We start from the raw sequence: 26,778 nt of genomic DNA, 5'->3' as shown, positions 1-26,778 counted from the left end.
TAGCAGGGTGTTACCATACCCTGGCCTGACTCACAGCTGGAGGAGCCTACTTAAATCTTTCTGGTGACATTTTTAGGGTGTGGAAAATTTCCCTAGCACAGAATTGTTGATAACTGTTTGAGCATCAAAAATGCTCAAAACAGGGAATTTTTCAGGAGCATGTCTGTCTTCCCATTGAATGGTTGCTCGTAGCAGTGCGAGGGAGAGTTGAGACTGTGCCGGCAGGTGTTGGGTGAGGCGAGGGAACAGCTGGAACAGGTGGGACACGCTGGCACGTGTGCGGATGTGGGCAGGGCAGACTCTACTTCTTAGGCAAGTGGACTGGATTACTTTGTGTGTCCCAGCTAAGATTTCTATCCATGCTTAATTCTGTTGTTTGATCTGCAGGTTTGTTTGGAATTACAAACATTGTTTGATTTAATCTGACCAAAAAAATCAGAAAAAAAAAAAAAAAAAAAAAGACTTGTAGGAGGCAAAATCCATCTCTTTTTTTGTTTTTTAACAAAGGGAATGTTTTAAATACAAAGTAGAAGTATCAAAGGGAAACCCTCTGCAATTCACATAGTAGACGTAATGGGAAACATTCTAGAGTTTGGGCAGGAAAAGCACCGTATCTTTAAATTTATATCTGCACCCTAGAACAGGTGTCCTGTTACGGCGTAAGTAACACCAGTAAGCGCTGCTGCCAGAAGTGAGCGCCTTCTGACTTCCCGACTCCTGCTCGCATGCGCTCAGTGCCCGGCAGTGATTGCGTGGCTGCCGGAGTGACCTTTCACACAGCCCTCTCCAGGGCAGGCTTAACCCTTGGAATGCGCACCGCTCTTCCTCACGCTCCCCCTAAGCACAAGACAAGAAGCAGGACCGCACTCTGACGCCAGACTCCCTCTGCAGCTGAGCTCATTTAGCACCAAATCGCATCCTGTTTCACAGAGGAAGTGCTCAGGTAACCCCCACCTTCAGGCAGTAGCAGGGATGGGGGCAGGTGCAGGACAGGCGTGGGAAGAGTGGAGTGGGAGGAGAGAGGGGTGGAAAGTAGGCGGAGCTCTAGATAAGTTTCCCCTTACATTGTCCACAGGCACGTATAACCCGGCCCAGGGCAGTTTTCTTCAGTTTGTTCAGTGGATTTGTTTGGTGAACTGGTGTCAGTTCCTTGTTCCTGGGTGTCATAGGTTAGCAAGCATAGTCCCGGAAGGGATGTCCTTGCTAAGGGGTGCTTACAGCTTCCTCTGGGATCTGATAGAACCTGCGAGAGGGAGCGAGATCGTTGCCCGCATTCTCCTGATTCTTATCTCACAGCAGATAAACAGTAATGAGTATTTTGGACCAAAGCACTACACTAGGCGAGCTCCCAGCTCTGCAGGAAGGAGGCAGCGGTGCTTGCTGGTGCAGAGGCACACAGGGACAACTCCCCTGCACCTTGTCCCAGCAGTGGGACTCGGATTTTGTGGGGCATTCCCCTAGAACTGCGTTTGTAACTATTTCTGCTCAGCCCTGGCAGGGCAGTCACCTTTCTGGCTGGTGTCCTCACTAGTGCTAAACCAGGCAGCATTTGCTACTTTTCCTGCACGCCGATATCAACCACTGACTGTGGTTGATGTGATTCAACCTATGTTTGATTTGGTAAAAAAGTGAGGCAGAGAGGGAGGGAGGAAGGCTTCAAAGGTCCACTAGTTCAAGTGTCACTGAAAGCTCTAGTGCAGCCTTTAAAAGGCTTGTATTCATTGTACTGACTGAGCATGCTGTATCTAGTAATGTGTGTGGAGAAGTACTTCGGGGTGAACATCACCATTGATAGAAATCAATGTTCCGAATGGTTGAAACTCTCAGTCAGCAGTACTCTGTGGGAGACCACTGTGGTATCTGCATTCATCCGCAGGTCTGTCTTTTCTGAATCAGCTCTCCAGTGACAGTCTGCTGTAGCTGAAAGCAGCCAGCCTGTTCTGCTTCCTGCTGCTCAGATAGCCTTTTCCAAATGAGAATACTGCAAATACAAGGAAGTCAAAAAATGGAAAATGTCTCAGCCAGAAATGGATTTGAAATGAGTTGAAGATTAAAAGTGAGCAGAGCATGTTCCTGGGGACAGAAAAGGTGTGCAGAGGAGCAGGCATGCTACTGCACCTGGTGAAACAGCCTGCTCTTTTGCTTCAGGCTAGAGAGAGCCAGGCAATGAGGTACTTCCATGCCTTATTTCAGAGGAAAAATTCTGTCCAGATTAATATTTTCTGGTGGGAGGCTGTTGGAAAGTGATGCACAGCTAAACAGAAATGACTGGGAGAGACACTGGGATTAACTCAAGGGACAGTTCTGTTGCTGGGGTGTTGAGTGTATGACATCTAGGTACAGTGGGATGCTAATGCAATTTCTTTGGTCTAAAGAAACTCAGAAGCAAGCTGCACATACTGACACATAGCACAGGAATTGAGGAATATGAAGATGCTAAAATAAAGACATTTTTTAAGACATCCTTGAGCTCTGTCATGCTAGGTCCTCTGCAGGATAGCAATGGAGTAAACTGTCTCAAAGCAGCCAAAGTGAACTTGCTCATAGTGATTAATCAGACCTATTAAATGATTTACTGTGTACTGCAATACTTTCCTATACGTCACACTTGGTTCCAATGCAGTGCTTTAACTGACCTGCAGTTCATTCCTCCCTCTCTCAAATTAAACTTTGTCCCCTTTCTCTTTTCTGTGCATATTCCTTTTGCACTGTTTGTCCAGAGCACTGCAGGAGCTGGGAGGTTCCAGCCATGCTCCCTTCTCAGGCTCTCCTGCCTGCTGTGGTGCTTGCACTCACAGCCCTTCAGGCCCTTGCCTCCGACACCTTCATCGCAGCCGTCTACGAGCACGCCGTCATCCTGCCTGATCCCACCGAGGAGCCCATTTCCCCCGATGATGCTTTGGCCCTGATGAACAAAAACATGGATGTCTTGGAAAGGGCCATCAAGGAAGCTGCCCAGAAGGTATGGGGGTGCCGTGAGGGTTGTCCACCAGTGTTTTTCTGCTCCTGCTGACCCTCCTGGTTGTCTGTTGATGGGTGTCCTTTTAACGGAGCCTGTTGTGACAGGGTGCCCACATCATTGTGACTCCTGAAGATGGCATCTACGGCTGGCGATTCACAAGAGAATCCATCTACCCTTACCTGGAGGATATCCCTGATCCGGTGGTGAATTGGATTCCCTGCACTGACCCCTCAAGGTGATTCCTTCTGCAGTGCTTTATGTGATTTCAAACTATTATCTCCTGGAGTCTTGAGCAGCTCACACTAAATGACTGAGAACTGCTAATGCCTGTGACGTAAGTTTTAATTAAAATTGAGTATGAAGGTAGTTACATGGTTAAATATATAGCATGTCCATGACTAATTGATGAGGGAAACATTAAATTTTTTTTTTTTTTAATTAGATACTTTAAGGAGAAATTCAAACAACATACAGAATTTGGGTTACTAAAAGTTGAGTAAATGTCTTTTTTCAATGCCAGAATATCCTGCTTCTCATTCTGCTTTTGGTTTTTCCACACTATTTTGAATAGAACTGACTGTAAATTATTAACACTAGTATTTCTTTGGTTTTCTGGTTTATTTGTCCTTTACAAATGACGTGTTGAAACAAAAGCATACAGACCATTTTTGTGGGCAGCCAAGAACTAGTTTCTGAGCAGATAATAAGAGGTGATGAGGTCAGTAGTTAAAGTCCAAACTTCTAAATGATAACAACACAGAAACTTTTAATCTTGGTTTTCCACAATTAAGGCAAGATAAAGTCTGAACTGCTAGAGTCTCTGTGCTGTAAAACATGATCTGTCATTCAAGCAGCATATGCCAGCAGTGACAAACCAACCTATAGCTGAGCACTGGACTCTAGACTTCTACAGCAAGTAATAACTGTTCAGCCATGGAATTACAGCCGTGGTCTGCCCTTTTCACCACAGCTTTCTACACCTGCTTGATGAGGAGGAGCTTAGAGCATGTTATTATATCTGTGAGGATATAATAACTCAGTGCTTCCAAGAAGAAGAGTCACAATGGGGAGTAGCGTAGGATGTGCAACCTTTTTCTGAGCTATAAGTAGCTAAAATATACCATCTTTCACTGAAGGTGGAGTGTGGGGTGGCAGCGTGTCTAAGCAGGTCTTTATTCTAGCGCATCACACGGGTTTTGCAGAGGTGATCTGCATGCCTCCTCTGTTCCAAATCAGGGGTTTCACTAGCGGCTTTTGGGACTATAACACTTGCCATCAGTGTCTGGCATGCCTTATTCCTTTGTGCTGTGTGTGTATCTTGCATGGTGGTGCTCCTTGTGCGACCCACGCACACCTTGCAAAGCCGTAGGCATTGCCACACTACAGAGGGGGATGGCTGCTCTCTTTATGGCCTGGTATGGGTGCTTCAGAGGTGCTGCCAGTTTCTGGCACATGGACCTTGACATATCTTGAAATTAATAGTCCACTGCTCTTCATGCCATGGTTACAGGTCTGTGTGCTCCTGTCCATGGGAGGAGATGAATTGCTGAATTGCCTTGACCATAGCATCTGCACTATTCCACAGCTCAACTCTGCTTAGCGTGCTAAGGGCCCAGAGCTGCAGTCCTCAGGCGTCAGTATGCCTGATCCTAAAATATTCGCTTGTGTGACACCAAGCTAGTGTCTTCCTCTGCCCAGAGATGTCTCTCCTGCCCTTGCCCAGCCTGAGGTTTATCTGTTTACTGCAGAGCATGTTCCAGGTGCTGGAGGGGACTGTCAGGCATGTCCCTGCAGAGGCCAATGGAAGGTCTCCAGGACCTACCCCAGGGTGCAGGAACCAATCTGAGGAAGCACTGCAGCAATTCTGTCTATCTGCCTACCCTGCCGTGGCTGCGGGGTTGGAGGTGCTGCTGGTGTGACCTCAAGCACCCCGGAGATGGACACCACTGACAGCACAAGTTCTGTTAATTTTTTTTTTCTCCTTCCCTAAAATACATTAGATTTGGTCCAGCACCAGTGCAGGAACGACTCAGCTGCATGGCCAGAAATAACTCCATCTATGTGGTTGCAAATATTGGGGACAAGAAGCCCTGTAACTCCAGTGATCCCAAATGCCCCAGTGACGGTCGCTACCACTACAATACAGATGTTGTCTTTGACCCACAGGGGAAACTGGTGGCTCGTTACCACAAGGTAAAGTGGCCTTGGAGAGACAGGAACTAATTTCCCACTACTTCCAAAATGTGTCAATTTGGGAAGAGAATTAGATGCCAGTCATTGTCCCCTGCCAGAGTTTTGCTTCTCTTTATAATTTAAAAGAATATCTCTCTTGCTATGAAACATTGATGCCAAATTTGTGTTTGCTGTCATGTTTCTCAGAACAGACTGGAATGAAAAATGATTGCTCTGGTGCAATTTAGGGGCATATGGTTTTCATTGAGTTCCTCAGTTCATTAACTCACTACTACTGGAAATTCTGCTGCTTGAGCAGCTTCAGTTTTCAGTGCCAGCTTTTCACCAGGCTACCACTTCATGTTCCAGGGTTTCAAAATGTTCATCTGTATTTCATCATAGATGAGTAGTCTGATTTCAGAGAGGCAGGACCTTTTTTTCTTTATGCTGTTTTGGCACAGTTTTTGCACAATGGGAATTACTTGAACAAAACAATGGATAGGTGTAAAAAGAGATAAAGACATTAAAACATTTGCACCCAATGACAGTTCTTCTTTCAGTATTAAGTGTCTACCTGCAAATTCCATCAAAGCTGTTTATGAATCATGTGCCAGATAACATGCCAATGTGGCTAGAGTGAAGACAGTTTATTTAATGCACTTTGGGCCCAGTATTTCATCTGGTTGTTCAGAGATGATGCCAAGATACCAATTTGTGAGCAAACCGGGTGAGTGAAACACTGATAATGCAAGTCTGTCCCCCAGCCTGCCATGGCCCAGGTGCTGAATTACAAGTTAAGTAAACTTGAACTTCTTTTCTGGCTTGGCGTCCATGTTTACTTCCAAACCATCTGGACATGGATAAAGGACTCTTAGTAAACACGTATGTGTAGGAAGAAGGAAAATGTTGGAAAGCTGAGAATGGAGAATGTCACAAACTTCAGTTTTTCTGCTGGCTGAGATCATCTGCCTTTCCCCCATCAGCACAGCCTTTGTTTTCTACTCTGCAGTGTCCCCAGTACTGCCTTGTGCTTCATGCTGGTGCTCTGCACTTCCAGTGCTTCTGGGCATCTCCACACCAAGGTCACCAACTTTGTCTCTTGGCACCAGATCCCCCATGCTTCTCTTACATTACTATTTCTCTTCTAGTTGCATTTGGGTCACCAGAAGTATAAACTAGGTGGGGGGAGTGGAGAGATTATTCTTATGCAGATGACACCAACAGACCTGAAGGCAGCTGGCTGCTTTCCTAGCTAGATGCCAGGGCAATACGCAATATGTGTTCTGTATTTTGGGTACTATGATCATACAATTTTAGCCTGATTTCCTACCTGTGAGGGCTTCCAACACAGGTCAAAAATTTTCTCTAGTCATTCTGAACAGCTTTAGGGAATGACTCCAAGACATATGGTTAGTAAGTGCCTCTAACTGGTTTCTCTATTTTCCTTCCCCTGCAGTATAATCTTTTTATGGGAGAAAGTCAGTTTAATTACCCAAAAGAACCAGAAGCTGTCACCTTTGAGACTCCTTTTGGGAAGTTTGGCATTTTCACTTGCTTTGACATCCTCTTCTATGAGCCTGCCGTGGTCCTGGTGAGCAAGATGCAGGTGGACACTGTGCTCTTCCCAACAGCTTGGATGAATGTCCTGCCTTTTCTGACTGCAGTTGAGTTTCACTCTGCCTGGGCTATGGGCATGCGTGTCAATGTCTTAGCTGCCAATACTCACAACACCAGCATGGCAATGACAGGTAATTTAATTTTCATTCTGTCGAAAAATCTTTATAACCATGAATCTCTTATTTCCTGTTCTACCAAGTGATTTTGCAGAGGAATATAATGTATTTATCTGGAAGGTGAAGAGTCTAGTCACCAAATTTTAAACCTGATGGATCTCGTTCCTATTGCTTTCATACAAGACATAGCAAAACTCGTAGTGTTTTCTTTGCCCTAGCTTCTTAGGATTATCCTTTCTTTTAATGGCTCTAAACAAGTAGTAGGTTACTGCCCTTATACCGGAACAGAAATATTTGAGGCTTTAAGGCTCTTTTTCTCTCCACTTCTAAGTCTATGAGTGAATGCCAAACTGTAAATATACTCATAAACCATATACATGGTTGCATTCATCCTGGCCAGATGAAAGACTTATTTGTATAGCTATATTTAACACTGTTGCGGAAAACCATTAAAAACACATATTCAGGCCTGTTGTAGTAACGCTGCTAAGAAGTCCACATCTTCATTTTAGAATGTAGCATTGATTTTTTTAGACTCAGCTTACAGAATAGTATATTTCAGTTAGAGCAGTACCTTCACTGAGATGTGCAACCACAGCACTGTCTTGGGACTTCTCATTTGAAATGCCTGCCAGGCTTCTGCAGTGATGGGTATGACAGACCTTTGATTCTCTCTGTTGCTTGGTACTGCTCAGATGTGAATCACCCATGTGGGGAGGAGTTCTCAGCCAGTGGAAAGGGGCTTGGATAATTGCTCTCTCCTTCTGTTCACCAGGACAGGCTTGTGATACTTGCCTGTGTTGTGTTTTGGATCATCTCAATCAGTAGATGGTCCTTTCACATCAATCAGCCAAGAAAAAAGGAATTATCAACTCTATTGTATACAGGAGAAAAGAAAACTGAGGAGGCCACAAATATAATCATAACATAACATAAAAATAACCAAACATTCTCTGCCTTTGGCTATACTGAGCAGACCTCATCTAAGGGAATAAATGCTATTCTTTGCCAAAGCATGAGCTCTGTGTACCAAGTTACTAATGGTCACCTTTGATGAGACTAAAATTACTGTAATCTGTGTAGAATAGTGGATAAGCCATCAGTAGAGCCACTTAGAAGGACAACATGATTTTTTAAATTCTTCCTGGACTGACTATTGCGCTCTCCTCAGGGAGCGGCATTTATGCACCAGCTGGAGCCAGAGCATACTCCTACAACATGAAAACTGAAGACGGTCACCTCCTCATTGCCGAACTGGATGCACACCCTCGTCTTTCTCCTGCCTCCCCGCCTGCTGTCAGCTGGAACTCATATGCTTTGAGTGTTGAAAGATTCTCACAGAATGACCATGAATTCACTGGAATCATCTTTGAAGACCCCTTTACTTTCACTGAGCTCACTAAGCCTGGGGGGAACCTCACTCTCTGCCAAAAAGACCTCTGCTGTCACTTGAGCTACAAGATGGCAGAGAAAAGAGATGATGAAGTTTATGTGCTGGGTGCTTTTGATGGCCTTCATGTTGTTGAAGGACAGTACTATCTGCAGGTAATTCCTTGGAGAGGGTTACTTACTTTAGGAAGCTTATTTACAGGGAGAAACCTTCAGCTCTGTGATGGAAAAAGAGAAGACAATGACCCTCTTCTACACTGGAGTCCTAGAGCCCTGTTTGTTAGTAATGGAAAGAAGCTGCTAAAACTTCCAAGCCTATTTACCTTCAAATCCAACAAATGCAGTGGAGAGGTCTCTAAATGTCTTTTAAATGTCCAGAGTGCACTCACTATTTTTGGGGGTGTGAAATATTGGCTAAATTTAAGTTCTCTTCTGTGAATATCTGCAGTAAATGTTCTGAATCTCCTCTGTTCACAGAATCAGAGAATAGTTAGGGTTGAAAGTGACATCTGAAGATCACATAGTCCAATCCCCCTGCCAGGGCAAGATCACCTAGAGCAGATTACATAGAAACGCATTTGCGTGGGTTTTGAGTGTCTCTGGAGAGGGAGGATCCAAGACCTCGCTGGGCAGCCTGTTCCAGTGCTCTGCCACCCTAAATGTAAAAAAGTTCTTTCTCATGTTGAGGTGAAACTTCTTATGTTTGTATGGCCATTGCTCCTCACCCTGTTGCTGGGCACCACTGAAAAGAGTCTGGCACCATCGTCTTGGCACACACCTTTGAGATATTTGTATATATTGATGAGATCCCTTCTCAGTCTTCTCTAGACTTAACAGGCCCAGCTACTGCAGTCTCTCCTCATAAGAGAGATGCTCCAGACTCTTCATCATCTTTGTGGCCTCAGCTGGACACTCTCCAGTAGCTCCTTGTCTTTCTTGTACTGAGGAGTCTGGGCACAGTATTCCAGATGTGGTCTCACTGCATCTTCATCAAAGAGTTACTGTTAAAAATCAGTTGATCATCAGCTATCTTTATGAGATGCTCTGATAAGTTAGAGTCACAGAGATGTTAATTTTTTGTCATTATCCAAATCATAGCAATGAAGCTTACTTAAATGGCTTATGTCTTTTAGTGGAAATATCCTCTCTTCTTCTCTTTTAATCAAATATGTGGGAAGACAGTGAGTTACATCCTGGTTGTATTTGCTTAAAGCCATATCTGAAAACATCCTTTGCCTTCATAATTAAGTTATTGTGCCAGCAGATTATACTTTTTTTTAGTTACTTCTGTCTGTCAGCATGGCCTTTGTGTACCAGATGGTACAGACTCCGTGATGTGAGACAAGGTGTTATCCAGCAAACAGCTCATCTAATGCTTTTAGGAAGGTAGCTTGAATAAATTCAGTTCTTGGTGAGCTTAGTTGTAAAATTTATTTCAGTGGTTATGGAAGTTGCCAGATAGTCTCTGCCAGTATTGAAAGTTCTAGAGAATACAGGAATTTCTACTCTTCCTTTTTCCCTCAGTATTTTTTCATTTCCTCAGAATATATTCCTTATTTCTCTGCTTATTTGCATTTCAACACAAAACTGTATTTGCTGATGAATAATACTTCTGATTTTTTGCAAATATGCTTCTTTCCCCCAACACCAGACAACTAAAAAACTCTATCCTATCAGCAAAACCAGCCAACATCCTTCAAATCATTCCTGAAACAAAGGAGTGCTAGCCCTATTTCATATTTCCTCATGAAGACCATAAACATTTATCAGCTGGATAATTAGCTCTCAGGACAAAAGGGAAACAGCATTTTGATTCCTATTTTCCTCTGTGGACTGCAACTACTAACACAAAACTGTAACAAAAGATGCTAACTTCATCTCCTTGGCCTATATTAACTAGGATTTGGACACAGAACATCTAATTCAGACTTCCCATAGACACCAGGCCATCTAATGAAGTGTCATTAGCAACATGTACAAATATCAGTAAGAGGGCCTGGGTGTACACTTGTACTTGTGGAGGATTTTGTTTCATTTGCCTAAAATTTCCATTCACAAACACATGTTACTAAGACGTGGGAAAGAAACCTTCAAATAAGATAACTGGCAATTGGAAGAATTAGTGGAAGGGACAGGATTGGGCTTCAGAGATTAAATAAGGTGCCTGGCTACACTTACATCAGAGACAATCTATTCATAAAATAAGACTAAGGCAATGCAGGTCTGGGATACTCCCAATCAGATCAAAGGGTGAAAAAATAAGCTACAACTGAAAAGAAGTCGCCTAAGGATTACGAAAAAGATCCTGTGACTCTCACCTACTCTGACACACATTAGCTTTGATAACACAAGGCTTTCCTACCAGTGTTTCTGTCTTGCTAAATACCTTCCTGTCTCCCCCTCCCCGCAGATCTGCACACTGCTCAAGTGCCCAAGCACAAACCTGAGCACGTGTGGGGAGCCCGTGGAGACGGCTCAGACCAAGTTTGAGATGTTCTCCCTCAGCGGCACGTTTGGCACCAGCTACGTCTTCCCAGAAGTGCTGTACAGCGGGGTGCAGCTGGCCCCCGGGGAGTTCGAGGTAATGGGACACCCTTGTGATTTGTCAGACATCAGTGGTCAGAAAGCCACTACAAGACACAGGAGCAACTTAGTTGTTATCAGTGTCCTCTGTCCTCTGCCTTGAGTTCAAGGCAGCTTTATTTCTGTCTGATTTTCCTGCTTGTATTCATACAGTAAGTCCACCCTGGCAATTCTCTTCTTCCCTCTTCCCCCAAATCCTCTAGAACAAGATCTCCCTCAGCACAGAAATGTAGTTCTTCTCAGATGTCCTGCTAGCTCCAATTGAGACTGGAGCTCTCTCAGCTAGATCAGCATTAATGAAGATAGGATTTTGTGTTTGCCATGCAGTAGTGCTGCTGTGATGATGCTCCTGCTTATTTTCCTTTTTCATAACCAGGTGCTAACTGATGGACGTCTGAGAAGTCGGGCTCCTACATCAAAGCCAGTTTTGAGTGTAACACTCTTTGGGAGGTGGTACGAAAAGGACCTTCCACACACACATCAAGCTTCACCATGATTTCACTGCAGATCCTTTAAGACTTCATCTGCTTGTTTCTGTAATGCTAATTAATCACAAATAATGGTAATTATTACTAACAATGGTAATTAATACTAATATTCATATTATAATGGCATTCTATTTCTCAAGTTGCCTTATCTAACAGCATAGTCACTGCACATTGATTTATTGACTTGATTCTGCAGCAAAAAGAAATATTCCACTGGACTCTTGTGTATGTGTTTTTATATGATAGCTTTGGTCAGCATAAGCTTGGCCTTAACACTGGGAACCATAGAAAATAAATTCCTCTGACTTTAGTGCTGTAGAATTCAGTGGATTGTGCCCCAGTAAAAACCAGCCTTTAATTATTTGAAATTTTTGGTGGAATATTAGAAGCCATTTCCACAACACTGTTCCCACCCCACTTCTGAGCACTCACTTTTGTAAACAGGAGATTAACAGAACCTTTGAGGATTCTTATTTCCTTTGGAAAAGTAAACAAGTCTCAAAAACATGTTCCTTCAAGAAACAGTCTTTCAGCTCAGCACACTGTAGCAGGGTGTTACCACACCCTAGCCTGACTCACAGCTGGAGGAGCCTACTTAAATCTTTCTGGTGACATTTTTAGGGTGTGGAAAATTTCCCTAGCACAGAATTGTTGATAACTGTTTGTATCAAAAATGCTCAAAACAGGGAATTTTTCAGGAGCATGTCTGTCTTCCCATTGAATGGTTGCTCGTAGCAGTGCGAGGGAGAGTTGGGACTGTGCCGGCAGGTGTTGGGTGAGGCGAGGGAACAGCTGGAACAGGTGGGACACGCTGGCACGTGTGCGGATGTGGGCAGGGCAGACTCTACTTCTTAGGCAAGTGGACTGGATTACTTTGTGTGTCCCAGCTAAGATTTCTATCCGTGCCTAATTCTGTTGTTTGATCTGCAGGTTTGTTTGGAATTACAAACATTGTTTGATTTAATCTGACCAAAAAAATCAGAAAAAAAAAAAAAAAAAAAAGACTTGTAGGAGGCAAAATCCATCTCTTTTTTTGTTTGTTTTTTAACAAAGGGAATGTTTTAAATACAAAGTAGAAGTATCAAAGGGAAACCCTCTGCAATTCACATAGTAGACGTAATGGGAAACATTCTAGAGTTTGGGCAGGAAAAGCACCGTATCTTTAAATTTATATCTGCGCCCTAGAACAGGTGTCCTGTTACGGCGTAAGTAACACCAGTAAGCGCTGCTGCCAGAAGTGAGCGCCTTCTGACTTCCCGACTCCTGCTCGCATGCGCTCAGTGCCCGGCAGTGATTGCGTGGCTGCCGGAGTGACCTTTCACACAGCCCTCTCCAGGGCAGGCTTAACCCTTGGAATGCGCACCGCTCTTCCTCACGCTCCCCCTAAGCACAAGACAAGAAGCAGGACCGCACTCTGACGCCAGACTCCCTCTGCAGCTGAGCTCATTTAGCACCAAATCGCATCCTGTTTCACAGAGGAAGTGCTCAGGTAACCCCCACCTTCAGGCAGTAGCAGGGATGGGGGCAGGTGCAGGACAGGCGTGGGAAGAGTGGAGTGGGAGGAGAGAGGGGTGGAAAGTAGGCGGAGCTCTAGATAAGTTTCCCCTTACATTGTCCACAGGCACATATAACCCGGCCCAGGGCAGTTTTCTTCAGTTTGTTCAGTGGATTTGTTTGGTGAACTGGTGTCAGTTCCTTGTTCCTGGGTGTCATAGGTTAGCAAGCATAGTCCCGGAAGGGATGTCCTTGCTAAGGGGTGCTTACAGCTTCCTCTGGGAACTGATAGAACCTGCGAGAGGGAGCGAGATCGTTGCCCGCATTCTCCTGATTCTTATCTCACAGCAGATAAACAGTAATGAGTATTTTGGACCAAAGCACTACACTAGGCGAGCTCCCAGCTCTGCAGGAAGGAGGCAGCGGTGCTTGCTGGTGCAGAGGCACACAGGGACAACTCGCCTGCACCTTGTCCCAGCAGTGGGACTCGGATTTTGTGGGGCATTCCCCTAGAACTGCGTTTGTAACTATTTCTGCTCAGCCCTGGCAGGGCAGTCACCTTTCTGGCTGGTGTCCTCACTAGTGCTAAACCAGGCAGCATTTGCTACTTTTCCTGCACGCTGATATCAACCACTGACTGTGGTTGATGTGATTCAACCTATGTTTGATTTGGTAAAAAAGTGAGGCAGAGAGGGAGGGAGGAAGGCTTCAAAGGTCCACTAGTTCAAGTGTCACTGAAAGCTCTAGTGCAGCCTTTAAAAGGCTTGTACTCATTGTACTGACTGAGCATGCTGTATCTAGTAATGTGTGTGGAGAAGTACTTCGGGGTGAACATCACCACTGACAGAAATCAATGTTCCGAATGGTTGAAACTCTCAGTCAGCAGTACTCTGTGAGAGACCACTGTGGTATCTGCATTCATCCGCAGGTCTGTCTTTTCTGAATCAGCTCTCCAGTGACAGTCTGCTGTAGCTGAAAGCAGCCAGCCTGTTCTGCTTCCTGCTGCTCAGATAGCCTTTTCCAAATGAGAATACTGCAAATACAAGGAAATCAAAAAATGGAAAATATCTCAGCCAGAAATGAATTTGAAATGAATTGAAGATTAAAAGTGAAGGCCTCTCAATACAGAGCATGTTCCTGGGGACAGAAAAGGTGTGCAGAGGAGCAGGCATGCTACTGCACCTGGTGAAACAGCCTGCTCTTTTGCTTCAGGCTAGAGAGAGCCAGGCAATGAGGTACTTCCATGCCTTATTTCAGAGGAAAAATTCTGTCCAGATTAATATTTTCTGGTGGGAGGCTGTTGGAAAGTGATGCACAGCTAAACAGAAATGACTGGGAGAGACACTGGGATTAACTCAAGGGACAGTTCTGTTGCTGGGGTGTTGAGTGTATGACATCTAGGTACAGTGGGATGCTAATGCAATTTCTTTGGTCTAAAGAAACTCAGAAGCAAGCTGCACATACTGACACATGGCGCAGGAATTGAGGAATATGAAGATACTAAAATAAAGACGTTTTTTAGACATCCTTGAGCTCTGTCATGCTAGGTCCTCTGCAGGATAGCAATGGAGTAAACTGTCTCAAAGCAGCCAAAGTGAACTTGCTCATAGTGATTAATCAGACCTATTAAATTATTTTAATGAAATCACTAGTTTCAGTAAAAGATACGGTCTGAAGTACCTTCTTCCTGTTTTGTCTATTTTTCTGAGCTCTTAGTGTGTTCATATGGGTACTCCTCTAATAAAATCCTTCTTTCACCTTTTTCAATCAGGTCCTGAATGATGGATGCTTGACTAGTAAGAAAAACCCCTACGGAATTAGTCATTACTGTGATGCTTTTTGGACAGTGGTATGAAAGGGATCATCTGAAACAAGACCCACAACCAACATACCTCCCCATGATATTTTCATAACTGAAGCTCTACACTGTTAATCTTATGTCCAAATAAGATACAGCATCATCTACAACACCAATTCCAATTATGTTTCTCATTTCTAGATACAAAAACTCATCAATGTGTTTGGTTTTCTAATAATGCAGCAATATTATTTTCTTACTACCATTTGTTGAGAAGAATCTATTTCTATATCAAAAGATTTCTAATATTTTAGTAATTCAAAACAGCAGTTGTTTTTCTGTTTTCTGGATTTTCATTTTTCCAACCCTCAGAAAACCTGAATTGCAGTCCAGAGTATACATTCCTATTAAAACAGCATTGCATATTTTTTCATTGCAGATTATTATGGGACCAGTAAATAAAATAGTGAAAGATGTGATGTGTGGCAGGTCTATACACATGCTCAATATTTCTTTATCTCTGGAATATGACTTGTGCTTACCTATGCCAGTCTGCTCTTTTACCACAATTAGACCTTTTTTTCCCTATTTGTGTTGCTTTGGTTTTATATCCTTTATGCCATTGGTGCATATAGGAAATGGCAACACATCATGGAAGCATCATGGAAGCTGAATGATGACTCCAGTCAAAGAGCCCTCCTGAAACAAAATGTGCCACCACTTTTTGATGAGAACATGATTTGAATCATTATTCATATAAAACCTCTGTTGAAACAAAACTTGGAATTGAAACCTCAAATTATTCTGGTTGTCACTTTTGAAAAACAGCTTGATGACACCTCCTGACTGCACTAGTTTCTATTCAGTGATGGAATTGTTACTGCAACCAGTAAACAAGCCACTGACTGACCTGGTATCTCATAGCAGCTCCTCCCTCCCATCTTCTCTTTTCTTTCTAGTTACGTAACACCAATGTATGTGAAATAAGCCTTGCCCTTTGCTCCTTCCTGTTCATGCTGGGTGGTGCTGCCCTGCAGATGAGTTTGCTGTAGGGATTAGGTGGTTTAGAATTCTATTTCAGACCAGCTAGTCCTGGTGAGACAGCACTGTTCACATTTTTGCTTCGTCTTCTCCCCAGTGACCTATGTTCTTTTCCTGCTGCTGGACCATAGTGACCTTCTTTCAGCACATCAGTGTATAAAGATGTGCGTGTTCTGTGACTGCGTCCTTAAGAGTGGTCAGAGACCTCTGTTAGTCTAATTTCTCCTTCCTTCTCCCCACAGTGCTACCATTCCTGGTTTCACCATAGAATCATAGAATCTTCTGGGTTGGAAGAGACCTTTGAGATCATCCAGTCCAACTGTAAACTTGGCATTGCCACTGTAACCCCTAAACCACTAAGCCATCACACAGTGGCAGATCCAGACCCCTCTTAAACATCTCTGGGGCCCCACCACCTCCCTGCACAACTGTCTTGGGTTTTGAGACAAAACTTCAGGAGGAAACACTCCGGAATGAGTGTCTCCTCTGAAGGGAAAAGGGCCTCCCCTTTTCCTCCATCAATGAGACAAATGGGTCACAAGAAGCGAAAGTGGGAAAAAGAAACCAAACTGTTTATTAGCACACAAACAAAACAGGGTAGAACGGGATAGAAAAAACCTCAAAATACAACAAATTCCCGGAGAGGAACAGACACACGGGCTCAGACCAGCTGGGGCCACCCCACAGGCCCGCCGGGGCCACCTGCAGGCTCCCTGGACTGGCGAGGAGGGAAGGGAGGCGGTGAGGCAAGGGGAAGGGAAGGGAAAAAAGAACAAGAAAAAAACAACAGAACCTTTTTACAGCTAGCTGGAACACAAAGGAAACCCAAAGAGCAGCGCAGCGCTCCCGGCACACTCCCTCCTGAGCCCTGCCCAGCCCCAGAGCCCCTGAGCCCTTGGGCTGAGCCGTTCAACCGCCCCGCACTCGGTCCTGCGCAGCGTCCTTGGGCATTGAGCGGACGGTTAAGGAATAAAGCGGCTTCATAACATCACCCCAGGACAACAACCTATTCCAATGCCTGACCACCTGAACAGTGAAAAAATTTTCTGATATTTAATCTGAATCTCCTCTGTCCCAATTTAAGGCCATTCCCTCTGGACCTCTCACTGCTGGCACATCAGGAGAAACCAGCCCTCACCTTACTGCAAACTTCTCTCAAGGAATTGTAGAGAGTGATGAGGTCCCCCCTGAGTGTCCTCTTCTCCAGAATAAACAAACCCAGCTCCCTCAGCTGTTCCTCATAATACATGTTTTGTAGACCTTTCACAAGCCTTGTTGATCTTCTCTGGACAGGCTCCAGCACCTCAATGCCCTTGTTAAAGTGAGAGTCCCAGAACAGAACACAGTATTCAAGGTGCAGCCTCACCAGTGCTGAGTATAGTGGATGATCACTTCCCTAGTCCTGCTGGCCACACTGCTCTTGATACAGGCCCAGGTGCAATTGACCTTCTTGGCCACCTGGGCACACTGCTGCCTCATATTGAGCCAGCTGCCGGCGCTCCTAAGACCCTTTTTGTCAAACACCTCTTGAGCCACTCCTCCCCCAGTTGCTGTGACCCAAGTGCAGGACCCAGCACTTCACCTTCTTGAACCTCCTGCAGTTGTCCTTAGTCCTTCGCTCGAGTCTGTCCAGGTCTCTCTGTAGACCCTTCCTACCCTCAAGTAGATCAATGCTTCCATCTAACTTAGTGTTGTCTAGCCAGATTTTTACCCATCAAAGTTTTTTATGCTCTCAAGGTCCTCAATCCCCTGTACTTCTGTTCTGGAGCTGGTGAGACACTGGGAGTGCAAATACTCTCCAAACTCCAGCACTGATTATCACTGCTGTGCGCCATATGACCTTTTTTGTTTCCATATGTAAATAGATACTCACATGTGACATAACATAGTGTCATGTCTCACCTAATTACATGTTTATCATAAGCTCCAGGCAATGTTCTCTGACTCAATGAAGCTCAGCATTATTGCTTCTAAGGCCACATTGTCTTAAAACCTTGTTCACTGCTGGAGTCAGTTACTGGGTGACCACAGACTGATCTCAGTCCAGCAAGGGATTATCCAGTGTGGTCCTCTTCCCATGCGTACAAACTCAGTGCAGACACTGTACTTGTTCTCAGGGCACCCGGGGAAAGGATCTGGATTTAAGGGAAGTTATGTCACCCAGGAAGGTCTCATCTTGCAGAAAGGATTCAGCAGGAGTGTGTGGCCAGTCTCAGAGCTGAGAGGTGGCTTCTTCGGCTTTGTTCACTGCTGATGCCGGTCTTCTGGATAATGGAATATGTGTGCAGGTACTGTAGGATCCCAACCCTGAATCTGGTGAGTATCTTGAATCCAGGATTTAGTTCAAGGCCATTGTGGTTTGGTTAAGGTGTATTTGTATGTTGAGTGTGTTCCTACAGAAGACTGGCAGAAGCCATAATGACACTAAATTCTTTTTGCTACAGAGATTGCATAACACTTACCATTGTGAAATATGTTATTGTGAGAAGTGAGTCAAGCGTACAGAAAGCAATCCTATGCAAGTCCACCCATTACCCACATACCAACTCACTCTGTATAAAGACAAGGCCACCGATAACAATGAACACTTCTTTGAGGGCAGTGCAGCAAAAACCCGTTTAGTTTGGTTCTGACTGCTGAATCAGAACCAAAGAAGGTAAGAAACTTGGGCAACCAGATACAAGTGATTTTTGTGAACGTGCAGCTGTAGCTGGAGTGATCTAAGAAAGCACAGTGCAATAGGCAAAATCTAGAAATTGTAGCTCCTATTCATGATGGTCTTCCTATGCCTTTGGGGACCAGAGATCTTCAGAGCTTGGTTATTGAGTGGTGAGTGTGCTGATGGTTTTGCTCGGACAACCAGCCTGCCCAGCATCTCCCCCAGGATGTGCAGCAGTACCCAAATTCCCTGCAAGTCTGAGCTGTGCTGAGCTGGGGTGGCATAGGTATTACCCATGCTGGGGGCTGGCCACCTCCTCCCCCAGTCGTGCCTGTACCTCATGCCCTTGAGTTTGGGCAGGAATGTGTCTGTGCTGGTCTCTGCTGCAATTTCCCAAACTTGTTTCCTTGCTGTGACCCAGGCTTGCCTTGAGCTGTGTTATTACAGCAATGCTATGCCTGATTTTTTTGTATATCTGGTAAATAACATGTTTCTTCAGCTGCAGCACAGTGGTGACTTCTCAGTGACTTCCCTGCTGTTGCTGTAAGGCAGAGTTGCTCAATGCTGGCAGCTCTCTTGCCTTTAATATTGAGTCTTTCCAGACAGGAGATTGCATCTCCTCCAGGTGTCAGCTTTCAGCCAGCCTGGGGAATTCCCAGGTTTTGTGCAAGACTTCCTCTTTTTAAAGCCTTTGCCTGCCTGAGGCCTCCTCTTGGGTGACTTCCAGGCTCCAGACATGGAGCTTCCTAAAACTTGTGCCTCTGCTGTGCTTTTGGTGCTGTCTGCTCTGGGGGCCTGTGCCATGGACACCTATGTTGCAGCTGTCTATGAGCACAATGACATTTCAGAATCATAGAACTGATGAAGTGTTGGCTTCTCCTGAGGAGGCCTTGATGCTGATGGAGAGAATCAGTCTTTTGGGTGACACTACATAGTGAATAGGAAGATTTTATGAGGGTAAAGAAAAGTTTTTTGATTTCTTGCTAAGTGGTAAATGATGAGTCAGGTTATGTTCCTTTACCCTCATGGATATACCACAGGTTCTAACTAAGGTTTTTCTAGGGATCATCTGAAACTATAGTAGTTATATTCTATTTACGAAACACTATGCTAGAAATTGATTTCCATGAGAAAAAAAACCCTGCTTTCCATGAGTAATTTCAAATTGCTTATTGTGCAGAAACATCCCTTTGAAAGGACAATCATAAAAAAAAAAATCTATTGTTGAATTCTTCTCACAAAACAAGCAAGTCTCTTAGATCTAGGCAGAGAGGTCAGCACAGTTCAAGGGATATTTTATATTGCAGTGTGAGCCCAGGGGGGAGGACACTCTCAAGGCACCCACTCCAACTATAATAAGCCATTGGCCAAAAGCAGTAGGTATGGCAGGATCACGTGTCTCATAAGCATTGCTGAACTATCTGCACTCTGAAGCTAGAGGGGGGTACCCCACACAGGTGGTCTGCCTTCAGCACTGGCTGAAGTTTTCACTGATGGCAGCCATGTGCACTAAGGTGATATGGAGTAGTGTGTCCTAACCAGGGGAGTCTGGGTTTGCCCCAAGATGGGTTTAAAAGCTTGGAGAGGGATGTGTAAATGAAGTAAGTGCTCCTTCCATTGGAGCTCCTTGTAGATTAACATTGTTTCTGACAAGCTCTCTTAGCCTTTTGCTCTCCTTTTATTTAAAGAATTTCATACTGGAAACAAGATCAAATTCCAAGAAAAGTTTCTTTGATTTTTGGCAGAAATATACTGTACCTTCTCATATTACGCAACGGAAGATAATTTCCAAGACAAACATTAGTTTTTACTCCTCCTCTTTCCATCTGGTTTATATTCCCCATGCTGATCCAGGAGCTGGGAGGTTCCAGCCATGCTCCCTTCCCAGGCTCTCCTGCCTGCTGTGGTGCTTGCACTCACAGCCCTTCAGGCCCTTGCCTCCGACACCTTCATCGCAGCCGTCTACGAGCACGCCGTCATCCTGCCTGATCCCACCGAGGAGCCCATTTCCCCCGATGATGCTTTGGCCCTGATGAACAAAAACATGGATGTCTTGGAAAGGGCCATCAAGGAAGCTGCCCAGAAGGTATGGGGGTGCCGTGAGGGTTGTCCACCAGTGTTTTTCTGCTCCTGCTGACCCTCCTGGTTGTCTGTTGATGGGTGTCCTTTTAACGGAGCCTGTTGTGACAGGGTGCCCACATCATTGTGACTCCTGAAGATGGCATCTATGGCTGGCGATTCACAAGAGAATCCATCTACCCTTACCTGGAGGATATCCCTGATCCGGTGGTGAATTGGATTCCCTGCACTGACCCCTCAAGGTGATTCCTTCTGCAGTGCTTTATATGATTTCAAACTATTATCTCCTGGAGTCTTGAGCAGTTCACACTAAATGACTGAGAACTGCTAATTCTTTAATCTATAAAAAACCACAAGTACTGTAGAAATGAGATGCATCAAAAACAGTTCTTAATTAAATGGTGATGGGAATATGTCAGGTAAAAAGCATTGAGACAGCTTTACTCGCAAAAGGACAAAAATGAGGACATTTTGGGCAAAATAATTATTTTAAAAACATGCACAACTTTATCAATTCAAATCACTTGTGAAAGCCTTCTGTAAGTATAAGCTAATTTATTATCATGTTAGATGCATAGATCAGACAAGCTGATTCAGTCCTCAGTTCAGGTGTCTGAGTGATTTCTAAACCAAATTGCACAAAATATTAATCTAGATCTGAAAGAAATGTCTTTTGGAAATCCAGCCACTTGCACAGTCTCCTGTGTTACACACAGAGGTGGTCCCAATGTGTGTCAGCTGGGGACACCAAAAAGACCAAGTTCATGTCTAAGCTAAGCTTTTTTGTTCTCTTCTGAGGCCTTATGAAGCTAGATTTCAGGAGTCCTCGGTTCTATAAAATGCTTTTTAATAAAGGCTTACAGACAAAGATTATTTTAAAAGGCTAAAATCGTCTTCTGAATCAGGGCTTAGAGGTGCTTGATAATTTGTTTCTAAGCTATTTAAGATTTATGTCTCTGCACTGATTTATTCTCCTCTTTGCTTTATGAAGCTCTCCACATCTTTGTATGCAAGTTAGCTGGGAATTCTGTCCACACAGAAAATAACATTGTAAAGGGTACAGGAAAGAAGAACACAGGGAGACTATTTTTTAAAGATAAAAGAGAGTGGCAATTTAAAATGATGCTATAAACAGAGAAGAAAATGAACAGAAACTATGATTTGATCTATTGCTTTTTCAGCATCTGGGGATGTGCTATTAATGGAATAGTAATTTTGAATGCATTTCTTCTACATGGGCACTTAAACTTCTAAAAGATTTTTTTTTCTTTCACTAAAAATACGACAGATTTGGTCCAGCACCAGTGCAGGAACGACTCAGCTGCATGGCCAGAAATAACTCCATCTATGTGGTTGCAAATATTGGGGACAAGAAGCCCTGTAACTCCAGTGATCCCAAATGCCCCAGTGACAGTCGCTACCACTACAATACAGATGTTGTCTTTGACCCACAGGGGAAACTGGTGGCTCGTTACCACAAGGTAGGGAGGTGTTTCAGCATCAACCTCTAATTTATTATCAAGATTTTTTTCAGCTCTCCGGCACCGATTTCGGATGGTTCGTACAATAATTTTACATTATTATAAAGTGACAACCACTCCAGGATGATTTGATGAAGGGATTTTATGGCCAGAAGAAAAACCAAGCAATTGCCTGACCAGCCAGACAAATTATTCCCAGGAGCACTGCAGCTGCAGAGTGCATGCCAGCTGCCAAACACCTGAGGGCTACATTTATGACAGTAAATGGTAAAGAAGTAGTGACAGAATTTTCCATACTCAGTGAATGTTAGCTTTTCCGTGATACATTCCTAACCAAGTTAGACTGTGCTTTGCAAGGGATGTCTTGGATCTTGAAGTTTAGCAGCTAATATTGGATGGGCATTGCTTCCAGGAGGTAGATGGGGCACAGCCACCCCTTTTTTGGGGGGAGAGGGTCAACTGGATGGATGCAAACCAGCTGAGCCAGCCAGCTCAGGTACCTCAACTCCCAGTTATGCATTAAAGCCTATCTCAGACACAAAAGCTGTTCATAATCTTGCCTTATTTTCAGTTTCTAATATGCCATTTTCTTCACCTGCAGTACAATCTGTTTAGAAGAGAAACTCAGTTTAATTACCCAAAAGAACCAGAAGCTGTCACCTTTGAGACTCCTTTTGGGAAGTTTGGCATTTTCACTTGCTTTGACATCCTCTTCTATGAGCCTGCCGTGGTCCTGGTGAGCAAGATGCAGGTGGACACTGTGCTCTTCCCAACAGCTTGGATGAATGTCCTGCCCTTTCTGACTGCAGTTGAGTTTCACTCTGCCTGGGCTATGGGCATGCGTGTTAATTTACTTTCAGCAAATACTCACAACACCATCATGGCAATGACAGGTGAGTTGCATTCAGGAACAGGGAAATTGTTCCCAGATTCAGAAGCAGGCAGAAATGTTTTAGACATAGTGAAGTCTCTGAAAAATAGTGTTTCAACTGGACTAAAGATCTTTGTGATGTGGTGCTGAATGTAACAAACAACTTCAGGTAAGAAAATGTTGAATATTCTGAAAAAGGTAGAATTAAAAAGCCCTTGGTAATAAGTTTTGATAACTTAAAAGTGAAATTTTATTTCAAAAAGATCACAAAATTTCACTTAAAGTTTCAGTGTCTCATTTAGAGGCAGCATTTTCTGTTTAAAATTCAATCGACAGTTAAATGGAGAAAAAAAGTTTTAATCATAATGTAAAACCAAAAGGAGGATTTCTCTTGTATACTGACTAAAATATGCTCCTTTTTTTTTGTGGCTGCTGAAGACTTAGAGATATTATGTTTTGCTTTGCTCTGAATATATATTTACTACCTATTTTTTTTCTCTTAACTGAAAAATTTACATAGTTGCATATGTTACCCTCCCCTGAAGCAAAGTGAAAACCAGAAAGGAACATTTTTGCCTGCCCTAAAGAGACTGAGCTGAGTTTAGGCCACAGCCCTGTGTTTTCTTCAGTGAAACATAACTACCCCCATGACTGCCTTCTTTGTCAAATATGCTGCTCTGAGACTTCTGATTTGTTTTTAAATGAACCTCTGTTTTAACACTAGGATGCGTATTTTAGCTGTTCTGTGCTTTGAAATTCTTCCAAAACTCTCAGTAATGTATTGAATAAATAGAGTATCACTGAAAAACAATACCAGTGTGGCATGGGAGGGCGACTGGTGCCCTTGCCAAGCCGTGCTCTGGGTGCTGGCTAACAGAGGGCTGGTGGTGTCCTCGGCAGGCAGTGGGCTGTTCACGCCGGAAGGACCTGCCGCCTACCACTATGACAGTGCCACTGAGGAGGGACGTCTCCTGCTAGCAGAGCTGAGCACTCACCCCCGTCTTTCTCCCACCTACCCTCCTGCCATCAACTGGAGTTTGCATGCCACCAGCATCAAGAAATTTCCTGGAGAAAACGACACTTTCTTGGGAGCTGTCCGGAAGGATATGTTCACTTTCGGTGAACTCAGAAACAAGGCTGGAAATTACACTGTTTGCCAAGGAGACCTTTGCTGTCATCTGGTCTACCAGATGTCAGACAAGAGGAAAGACGAAGTTTATGTCCTGGGTGCATTTGATGGGCTTCATGGTTCTCTCATAAAATACCATTGGCAGGTAATTGCATTTTTAGAGGTGAGTATGGCTACATGCCAACCACTCAAAAACATTTGTCCATTACTGCATCCTGGGAACTATTAAACCTGTCGCTTGGCTGCTGAAAGCTTAGTGGTGTTTTACCTTCTTGTCTCCTCCTCCCCACAGATCTGCACACTGCTCAAGTGCCCGAGCACAGACCTGAGCACATGTGGGCAGCCCGTGGAGACGGCTCAGACCAAGTTTGAGATGTTCTCCCTCAGCGGCACGTTTGGCACCAGCTACGTCTTCCCAGAAGTGCTGTACAGCGGGGTGCAGCTGGCCCCCGGGGAGTTCGAGGTAATGGGACACCCCAGAGATCTTTGTTGCAAGGTTTTTCAGTCTGTGGTGCTGAAAACTGATCTGGCAGCAAAGTCCCATCCAAGAGTTGCTTTCTTTGGTTCTGCAAGCTGTAACCCAAGGGGAGAGATTTAAACAGATGGATTGAATCAATCCTTACTGATGAGAACATATCAGTCCTGGAGCTGAAAATCTCTTCAGTGCTTCCTTTAGCAAATCTGCCTTCCCACTTCAGGTCACAAATCAATAAACCACAGCTTTCAAGGAGCTATTTTCTACAGGTTTCTGATGATGGGAATTTTAGGAGAAAAAGAAATAAAATACTCTGAGAAATTGTCCAAATGAGAAAAATTACTTAGGAGTATCACATGTAAGAGCAGAGATTCTGTGCAATTAAGAATGTTTTCAGGGATTTTAGAGGGGTTTGTAGGGTTTATTTAATTTTTTTATTTGAAACTTCATCTTTTATTTTTGCCAAAACATTTTTTTCATTCAAAAACCTTATATTATTTTAATGTAATAGGCTAGATGAAATCATAGTTGATTTGGAAGAAGTATTTAACAGCTTTCAAGGGACAATGAAGACAGTGAAAAAGACCTGAAAAATTTTAGGGGAAACAAGGGTGATTTTTTTTACAAGGTAGGAAATTGAAAAACATTGTTCACCCCGCATACTTGTTTTTGAATGGGACTTCTGTAAAAATATATTTATCAAAGAATGTATTGGTATGCTAAAGATATGATCATGGTCTTATTTTAAAACAAAATGTTGTGTTTTCTTAACAAATACATGCTTACCTTTTGTCACAGAGGCAAAAAAAGTTGTTACAGGTGTTCAGAGCTGATGAACAGTGATTTCAAATTGATATGTAAAAAGTAACTAAGAAAAGCTACATATGGTCAGTAGCCTGAAATTTTCTATTTCCATCTGAAAATTGTTTTGGGGCCTACAAATCAAAAAATGTATCAAATATGTCCTAGATGTGTATATAAACTTTGTTGCCTTGTATGAGTAACTAATGAGAACCTAACAAACTAGTTATTCTCACTCTCACCTTCTTACGAGGTAGAGAAAATGGTCTTTTTTCCAAAGATGGTTTGGAGGAGGGTTTAAGGACTTCTTGGTCCAAGGAAATGTGGGAAGGCTATAATGGGGAGGCTGTGGCAGTACCAGAGGGAGTTCTGTTTTCTTTCACTCTCATGACTGTTTTTAAAAGTGTTGCATCAAAATATTCAGCATCTATGGCCTACTCTTTCTGTGCTATGCAATATTGCCACTCTGTTAGAGGACTATTAGTGTCATTCTTTCTCTTTTCCACCAGGTGCTACGTGATGGGCGTTTGAAAAGCAAGCATGCCACATCGAAACCGCTCGTAACAGCGACACTTTTTGGAAGGCTTTATGAGAAGGACCTGCCACATCCTCTGCGAACTTCCCTGTAACACATCTCCTTATGTCAGTCACCACAGAATAGAGGGGAATTTCCTCCTGAGCCATAGCAGTTACCCTGTATGATTCTTATCCTACAATACTGCACTTCTGCTCAACAGCGGTGGCAGTTGGGCCTATGTGGGACAGAGTGATGTGTTCAGTCTGCTGTGCATGCCTTTCTAACAGTGCTTGAGCCAGTGCCATTATTTTTTAGTATGCAAGCTCTGTCACATGAAACTTCTAATTAGAAATTCTGTTTCCCCCAAGATATCATATAGATTGCTAGGATTACAGTAGAAAGAACACTAATACCAAAATCTGTGAAATGTGATCTGTCATTTATTGCAGAATAAATTCTCTCCAAGAAAGCATTTCTGTCCCTTTTGCCCCTTCCTGTTTTTCAGACTGTATAATCACTACGTGTCTGTGGTTTTCAGCCTTCCACCACAATCAACAGGGCCTCCCTAATACTCAATGAGCCTTGGCTCCTTCCTGACCAAGGCACTGTACAATAAAGAGAAAACCAGATTTGAAATTATCTTAGGTGTAGTCTTAGAGAGAGAAAAAGTGGTCCTCCCACACGTGCTAAATCTGGCTGAGCTCATAAAGTACATCCATTTCTGCAGTCCCTCTGATCTTGCACCTCTTTGTACACGGCAGATGGGTGTTGGGTCCAATGCATTTCAGCTCAGACTTAGCATATATATAGTACTCCAACACCTTCTCCTAGGTATGTGGATAATTTCTGCAAAACTGTTAAGACATAAGAAATAGGCAATATGAAATAGCGCCTCAAACACATTTCACCCTGTAGTGTGGGAAATGGGCATTATTTTGGATCTCTAGCAATGATATATCTAGCTTGGCAGCCCTGGGCCTGATTTCTGTCTGTCATGTTATGGTGCAAATGAGCTTCGTTTGCATCAAATATGCCTTGGAGTGATCCCTACCTCCACACTTATCCAATAGCATTTTGCATCTACTACCATTCTTACAGCCTGCTCC

General features: G+C 43.7%; 2 protein-coding genes across 6 annotated transcripts; both read left to right on the top strand.

Moving 5' to 3' along the window:
* Positions 1–684: 684 nt before the first annotated feature.
* Positions 685–11,637, top strand: LOC116440702 (pantetheinase-like). Of its 3 annotated transcripts, XM_032101750.1 has the most exons (8): positions 685–931; positions 2,721–2,962; positions 3,067–3,197; positions 4,963–5,155; positions 6,591–6,882; positions 8,039–8,412; positions 10,667–10,837; positions 11,216–11,637. In XM_032101750.1, exons 2-8 carry the CDS (start codon positions 2,750–2,752, stop codon positions 11,333–11,335), a joined length of 1,494 nt encoding a protein of 497 aa, XP_031957641.1. In that variant the 5' UTR covers positions 685–931; positions 2,721–2,749; the 3' UTR covers positions 11,336–11,637. The 3 variants fall into 3 exon arrangements, with proteins under 3 accessions (XP_031957641.1, XP_031957642.1, XP_031957643.1); XM_032101751.1 differs by lacking the exon at positions 685–931 and having other exon boundaries at positions 2,672–2,962; XM_032101752.1 differs by lacking the exons at positions 685–931; positions 2,721–2,962; positions 4,963–5,155 and having other exon boundaries at positions 3,109–3,197.
* LOC116440703 (pantetheinase-like) lies at positions 2,507–26,144 on the top strand. Of its 3 annotated transcripts, none has more exons than XM_032101753.1 (8): positions 2,507–2,740; positions 20,184–20,405; positions 20,510–20,640; positions 21,687–21,879; positions 22,481–22,772; positions 23,651–24,024; positions 24,172–24,342; positions 25,665–26,144. In XM_032101753.1, exons 2-8 carry the CDS (start codon positions 20,193–20,195, stop codon positions 25,782–25,784), a joined length of 1,494 nt encoding a protein of 497 aa, XP_031957644.1. In that variant the 5' UTR covers positions 2,507–2,740; positions 20,184–20,192; the 3' UTR covers positions 25,785–26,144. The 3 variants fall into 3 exon arrangements, with proteins under 3 accessions (XP_031957644.1, XP_031957647.1, XP_031957645.1); XM_032101756.1 differs by lacking the exon at positions 2,507–2,740 and adding an exon at positions 17,685–17,976 and having other exon boundaries at positions 20,174–20,405; XM_032101754.1 differs by lacking the exon at positions 2,507–2,740 and adding an exon at positions 18,213–18,316 and having other exon boundaries at positions 20,174–20,405.
* Positions 26,145–26,778: the final 634 nt, after the last annotated feature.

The sequence above is a fragment of the Corvus moneduloides genome, chromosome 3, assembly GCF_009650955.1.
Source record: "Corvus moneduloides isolate bCorMon1 chromosome 3, bCorMon1.pri, whole genome shotgun sequence".
Taxonomy (NCBI): Eukaryota; Metazoa; Chordata; class Aves; order Passeriformes; family Corvidae; genus Corvus; species Corvus moneduloides.
The sequence above is the reverse complement of the archived record's forward strand: the minus strand, read 5'-3'. Positions and strand labels throughout refer to the sequence as shown.

Bases quoted from the DNA above. Each gene is read 5' to 3' on its own strand.
- LOC116440702 (XM_032101750.1), top strand. From the start codon at position 2,750: ATGCTCCCTTCTCAGGCTCTCCTGCCTGCTGTGGTGCTTGCACTCACA. The intron at 3,198-4,962 runs GTGATTCCTTCT...AAAATACATTAG, and splicing joins CCCTGCACTGACCCCTCAAG to ATTTGGTCCAGCACCAGTGC. The intron at 6,883-8,038 runs GTAATTTAATTT...CGCTCTCCTCAG, and splicing joins CACCAGCATGGCAATGACAG to GGAGCGGCATTTATGCACCA.
- LOC116440703 (XM_032101753.1), top strand. From the start codon at position 20,193: ATGCTCCCTTCCCAGGCTCTCCTGCCTGCTGTGGTGCTTGCACTCACA. The intron at 22,773-23,650 runs GTGAGTTGCATT...TGTCCTCGGCAG, and splicing joins CACCATCATGGCAATGACAG to GCAGTGGGCTGTTCACGCCG. The intron at 24,343-25,664 runs GTAATGGGACAC...CTTTTCCACCAG, and splicing joins TGGCCCCCGGGGAGTTCGAG to GTGCTACGTGATGGGCGTTT.